The 6,415-nt window shown below is 34.2% G+C and overlaps 1 protein-coding gene across 1 annotated transcript; it reads right to left on the bottom strand.

The window, feature by feature from the left end:
- Positions 1-286: 286 nt before the first annotated feature.
- LOC139866112 (AT-rich interactive domain-containing protein 4) lies at positions 287-6,196 on the bottom strand. The gene is made up of 16 exons (XM_071854251.1): positions 6,003-6,196; positions 5,745-5,901; positions 5,476-5,640; positions 4,710-4,763; positions 4,504-4,592; positions 4,081-4,360; positions 3,921-3,977; positions 3,674-3,705; positions 3,300-3,435; positions 3,013-3,186; positions 2,379-2,927; positions 2,163-2,300; positions 1,966-2,064; positions 880-980; positions 674-764; positions 287-572 (listed from the first exon to the last, which is right to left on the bottom strand). Exons 2-16 carry the CDS (start codon positions 5,883-5,885, stop codon positions 474-476), a joined length of 2,205 nt encoding a protein of 734 aa, XP_071710352.1. The 5' UTR covers positions 5,886-5,901; positions 6,003-6,196; the 3' UTR covers positions 287-473.
- Positions 6,197-6,415: the final 219 nt, after the last annotated feature.

Below are 6,415 nucleotides of genomic sequence, written 5' to 3'. Positions count from 1 at the left end.
TGGGCATTGGCCAACAAAGATTGTCAAATCTCTCTCTATAATCCCTTAAACCAAAAGCCTTTTCAAGTAATTCTTCAAACTCCAACTTTCTGTTTCGTTCAGCTAATCAAAATTCGAACACTTCTGACTATTGTAATAAATGGATCAATCGATACATGTAGTGCCTTGTATGCATTGCTCAGGATAAAAATGGAAAACCCAAACCACCATAAGAAATTGGTCTTACCTATTCTACATTTTGATGGTTGTGGAGCCAACTGCCAAGCCAAGGCTATATTATATATATCGAAACTAAAAACATGATATTGAAGCTACAAAATGATAAATGTACATATATTACACAAATACCCCTTTTCTCGTTAAACAACTCCCCCTATTTTTCTCATAACACATACTAAGAACATACTCTAGCAATACTATAACAAAAAAATAAAAAAGGTTTACAACCAAATTCTGGTGGTAAGAATCATATTTCAAGAATATCCATTGTTGGTTTTGGGTACTTTTTTCTTGAAGTTAGAGATGCTGCATTGAGGACATATGTACTCTAATCCATCCGTTTTTGCATAATCCTGCATTAAACAAACAAACAATTAATTTTGTCACATTTTGCACCTCAAATCAAACACCGCCATTTTAAAAAAAAAAAAAAACTGCATGACTCGATACTTGCCTTAAATGCACCTAGACCTTGTCTTCTATCACAACCAAAATGAGCCCACTCACCACATATCCCACAGTTCACCCAATCACCGGCTGCACTACTGTAATAATTAATGGGTTTAAGACAAAAAAAAAATAAACTGTATTAGAACACTAAAGCACAAATGTCATGCCAACCAGATATAATTAATACTAGTAATTAAAAAGTATAACAACCTGTGACACAACAAGCAGCACTCTCCATCCACATCATCATGTGCCAATTCGTACTCCAAAAGATACGTTTCATAGTGCCTCTTCAGTGTATTTCCAACACCCTATTATTGACAAAATATATATATATATATATATATATATATATATATATATATATATATATATATATATATATATATATATATATATATAGCGCAGGATCAATGGGGAAGTAACCAATCGGGGGGAGTGGGGGGAAGCAAATTTTTTTTTTTTTTTCGTTTTTTTTTTTGGATTTTTTTTTTCCCGGCATCAAGTTCACACGAAAATATGAACATTTAGAAGAGACACGTTATTATTTAGGCGGAAAAACGATCGACAAAAATAACATTCAAGATAATATTGTTCGTGAAGAATATGAACGTTTTTTTTTCATGTTTTGTGAAGTAAAATTTAGCCCGATTTAGAGTTTAGGGTTTAGGGTTTAGGGTTTGGTGTTTTGGGTTTATTCCATAATTTCCAAAACCCTAAACTCTAAACCGTTCATGTTAAAATATTCAATCTAAACCCTAATTTCTAAACCCTAAACCCTAATTTCTAACCCCTTAAAAAAAACTCAGCAGCAAAACATTCAATGCATTGAATGTTTTTATTTTTTTCTTCGAGTGTTTTCCCGCCAAAATAATGACATTCATCACAGTGTCTTTTTTAAATGTTCATATTTTCATATAATCTATAATGTTCGTGAACAAAGTTTTTTCAAAAAATGAAAAAAATTTACTCCCCCCACTTCCCCCAAAAAAGTGCTTCCCTCTTGATTAAATCTATATATATATATATATATATATCTCTCTCTATATATATATATATATATATATATATATATAGATTTAATCAAGAGGGAAGCACTTTTTTGGGGGAAGTGGGGGGAAGTATATATATATATATATATATATATATTAATCTGAAAAGTCGCATTCTTTTACACCAAAGTTGATAAATCAATCGCATATATGGTATTCATTTTAACACCATACAAGTGAGACCAATGAAAAAACATTAAGATGTCGAACGACTGTCTGTTATCGTTAAAAGAGAGAGGCTTACAGTCATCCTGTTGGTAACTGTGTGGTTGCGCATTTTTGAGAAAACCTGCCCTTTCCAATTGATTCCATTGCCAACATGAAAGCCACCTCTCGATACCACCTAAGAAAGGACATAAGAGTAAATTAAACATTTTCTGCGTTAAAACATACTGGTTCAAAGACATACATCATTAAAAGTCTATTGACTATAAAACTCACCTCTCTGTATAAATTATAAAGATCCAAACGCTTTGCATTGAGTATTGCATCAGGAAACTCAGTAAGGCCACCTTGAGGAATAAGACGAGTATGCCCTCGCAGGATCAAAAATTGCATCACATCCTTCAAAAACTCCTCCTGAAACCAACATTTTTAACCAAATTTTTAGATTTAAGTTTAAACGACTATTTGAGCGATCAAAATTTCGCGACTAACCTCAGAACAAACGTGTATTGGACTTCTATCGCAACCATGTTTCTTCAACGGAAGAGGATTTAATGAAATTAGCTGTTTGGCCTGATACGTGTTCGACACGGATTTGCGATGTGCAACAGGAGCCGATCCTCCACTATTGTATTTGGTTGCAGGCATCGATGAAACGTTGTTCTTTACTTGTCCTCCATTGTCCTGCCCATTAGCTTCTGAAATCCCAGTAAAAGGTAGCATTTTTTGGTGACGAATGTGCGGAATCGGCCTTAACGCAGCAACTTTTAGTTTCTGCCTAGCAACCGAGTACCCATTCCCGGACTGGGGTGTCTCGTTTTCTTGGTTTGTTATATGCCTTTTTCGACTTGGGAGAGGCTGTTTCAGCCATGGAGGATAGGACATGTTGACATGGATATCGTTGTGACGTTTTCCACAGAAGAAAAGTAATCTTTTTGCATCGTGTTCCTCGAATGAAGACACGGCTAACCCTTGAACACTAGCCACACCTAGTGCAACTAAATTACAGTATGATATATCTGGCGCTAGCTGTCTCAAAACCTGTAAATAAACAAGAATATTATATTATAACCTTTATGGATTGATGTTATAGAAATGACTTTAAAAGAATGAGTTGAAAAAGAACCTGTGAAGCCCATAAAGGGACCTTCATGGAAACTTCAAATACAGATGCTCCGCATGCTACGGCAGCAGATCTTCGTGGCTCGCACACAAACGGCTTGTTTTCATCAGATTTAGATGCTGCTTGAACTAATTGCGTTTTGTCAATCACTTCGCTTTTTATATGATTCTCTAAAAGCTGAAAACGAGCAACAACGAAAGACCTTAAGTTGAAGAAACTACTAATCAAATCTATATTGAAAAATCAGAAAAAAACATAGCGAAACATGGAGTGATTGTATATGAGGGGACCTGATCATCAAAGCATGTTTGTGCACTTCCTGATACGAGAAGTGAAATGTAAGCGGAGCTAGAAGTCGAGATATCACATCGCATCGTTACTACACCTCGAGAAAATGCCCCTGCCTGAAGAGGTGGTGGAACAGCACTGCATCACATTTTATTATCGTGTAAATAAATTAGATCATATTACAAATTCATAGTCTGCATTCCTAAAAGCAACTTCAAAAACCTAAATTAACTCTATGAAATATATAACATATCAGAGGACACTTTTGTAGTAGTAAAGCTTAGAAAACTATAACAGCTCTTAGGAATTCATATTCATATACAAATAAATTAAATATCACGAGGCTACAAATGAGAACAAGCTAGTCAATACACACCTAACTCGATTGTGAAGTTTACTCCCACGCATCTGAAAAGCAAAGAAAAGGACACATGTTACAACCATTGATACAAAATAAAATAGACATACACAGATGAGAGAACTGATAATATCCATCCATAATATTATTAAAAAATAACAAGAAAAAAAAAAAATATTTGATAAGACATTATCTTGTGGGTTAACATGTAACGATAATATTTACACTATCTTGTTTCATAAAATACAGTATCCAACAAACTTACTTCTATACTCAAGAGAGCATTCAGTCCATCTTCCAACGGATCTAATAAGGAAGAATCCTGAAAATAAGTGATTCATGAGAAATAAATAGCATTTGCAGCAGTAAAGATTGTGTTAGTTTTCGACTGAAACATCAAAGCTCAATTGAAACTTCAAACATACCAACGTGGATGCAGATCCACAAACAAGAAACCTGACATTTACATCATCATCGTATATCTTGATTGCAGGAAGATCCTCAGGATATTTTTCTTCGCCATCTTCACCACCTGCCTCGGGTTGAGGAACATCAATCTTGGGAGGATGCCCGAGTAGGCAAGGACCCAACTTGCTAATATCATTCTCACAATTATCATCAGGGAATACAAATTTGGTGCGTACACAGTGCAACCTGAAGGATGAATGTGCAAGGCGGAATGCATCCCAAGTATGGCTAGACGAACTGCAATTCAAAAAAGAGCAGGAGAAACGGATATATCCTTTAGTATCGACTGACTAATAGAAATCTGAAAAGTTTAATTTAATTTAAAGAGTTCGATCATAATAGAGAGATTGGATAACAGCATTATTAAGTTCATAATGTACCTCTGTACGACAGATAATAGTGCATGACGGAAATGGCTAGCTGCGTAACACGAAAACGTGTTCTTCCAATATATCACATAAGGAATCCCCTGTAGGGATGAGAACATAAACATCATCAATTTTTAGGCTACCTTTTAAAAAATTATAGAATAGAAGACTTCAAGACGGGGATATTATTCATTTATACGAAGTTTTCTCTCCCTTACCTTCAAATGCAGTGCTCCTGCTACTTCTTCACCGTTTGGATATTCCAAATATACCTAAATAGACGTTTGAAAGAGAATGAGATCAAACAGATAAGAAACAATATTACGTCTGTATCTACTATCAAGAATTATTGCAACTGTTTACAGCATTTAGTGAATAACCTCAAAATCAAAACTGAATGTACGATTACACATTTTACTAGGGCGTATACAGATCTAGTTCCAGCCTCACCTTCATTTAAACTATTGAACCTATTATACGTCTAGGCTTGCAATACTTATTGTAATATATTTGTCCAGTGACTAAAAATACTTTATGATTGAGTTATGTATTAGAGACAGGTCCAACCACTATATCATTTCATTCTCATTCTGACCTCACCATTATGTCTCTACTCCATACTTATCATAACTTAATATAATTTAAATCATGTTCGCGTATTATTGTTGATAAGGTCCTAGCTCCTTAATTCGGTACAACAGTGTACACAGTAATGTATGTGTACAACACTAATTAAGCATACACCTAGCTGACCCTGAGTCAATACTACAATGTATCATCACTAAGCGAACATAACTACAGATCATAGACTTGATATTTCATGCAAGTTACTAAGTAATAGAAAGGATAACTGATATAATGTACATAAATAAAGATCATTATATAATATCAGAATGACATGCTAAATATACAAACATAACATCCTTGTCTTTTGCAATTATCCACATTCAGTAACAAATAAGTTAACGGTTTCAAGTGACATACAGTTGTGGGCAGAGTAGAACCAAATAGGCCTGGTATATCTTCCCATACAAGAGATCCAACTTCATCATTTGGAAGCCTTTCTCCCTGAAAATATACAATGTTTGGCTGTACTGAATCCACAACCTTATGAATTTCGTCCCTGGTAGGACTAATTAAAGTTTGAACCTGCATTAACACAAGTTTAACAAAAGAAACATCAAGTAAATTAGCTTAATAAAGAAGTGAAGGAGCATCAGGAGCTACGAATTAGAGCACAAATATGTCTATACCTCTAAACGTCCAGAAGATGCGATCTCAGGAAAAGGGAATCTGCCTTGAACATCAAATTCATCTTTATTATTTGTATTTTTTGCACATAAAACTGCAAGCATGCAACAGGTGTGTTTTGCAGTTCCTTGAGCATGAAACATCTTCTGTTCATGAACCCTTTAACACCAAAACTCAAAATCAAAATCCTCCTAATGAAACTAACAGTAAATCAACGAAATAAGGAGAAAAAATGAGAAATTTATATAAAACTAGCCGACCCTGATGAGGAATTAGAAGGAATCGAAAAACCCAGAAGGGGATTTGAAAAAAGATCGAGGAATCGAACCCTAATAGATGAAGATGAACTCCAAATCGCGAAAAGGGGCAGATGAATGAGTAAAGTAAAAAAAGAAAGAATGGAAACCCTAGCCCTTAAAAAAATCAACCCTCTCACCCACCAAAACTTAAAATTAAAATTAAAATTTGGAATTAATAGAAAAAGGAGAAAGAAATTAAATATAACTAAAAGAAAAGAAAAATGAGTTGAATTAAAGAATCTCTACATGTTTCTATGAAGACTATAAAAAAACCTCTCTCTTTCTACACATCAATTTTCCATACACCGTTTTAATCAAATCAAAACAAATCAAAATAAATAAAACCAACATCAAACGATAATATTAATTCTTTT

The sequence above is a fragment of the Rutidosis leptorrhynchoides genome, chromosome 9 (assembly GCF_046630445.1).
Source record: "Rutidosis leptorrhynchoides isolate AG116_Rl617_1_P2 chromosome 9, CSIRO_AGI_Rlap_v1, whole genome shotgun sequence".
Taxonomy (NCBI): Eukaryota; Viridiplantae; Streptophyta; class Magnoliopsida; order Asterales; family Asteraceae; genus Rutidosis; species Rutidosis leptorrhynchoides.
The sequence above is the reverse complement of the archived record's forward strand: the minus strand, read 5'-3'. Positions and strand labels throughout refer to the sequence as shown.

What these genes read in the sequence shown, in the direction of transcription:
- LOC139866112 (XM_071854251.1), bottom strand. Translation starts at nt 5,885, where the DNA reads ATGTTTCATGCTCAAGGAACTGCAAAACACACCTGTTGCATGCTTGCA. An exon ending in GTTCTACTCTGCCCACAACT is followed by an intron (nt 4,764 to 5,475) that starts GTATGTCACTTG and finishes ACGTCTATTTAG; the next exon opens with GTATATTTGGAATATCCAAA. An exon ending in ATGCTCTCTTGAGTATAGAA is followed by an intron (nt 3,706 to 3,920) that starts GTAAGTTTGTTG and finishes TTTGCTTTTCAG; the next exon opens with ATGCGTGGGAGTAAACTTCA.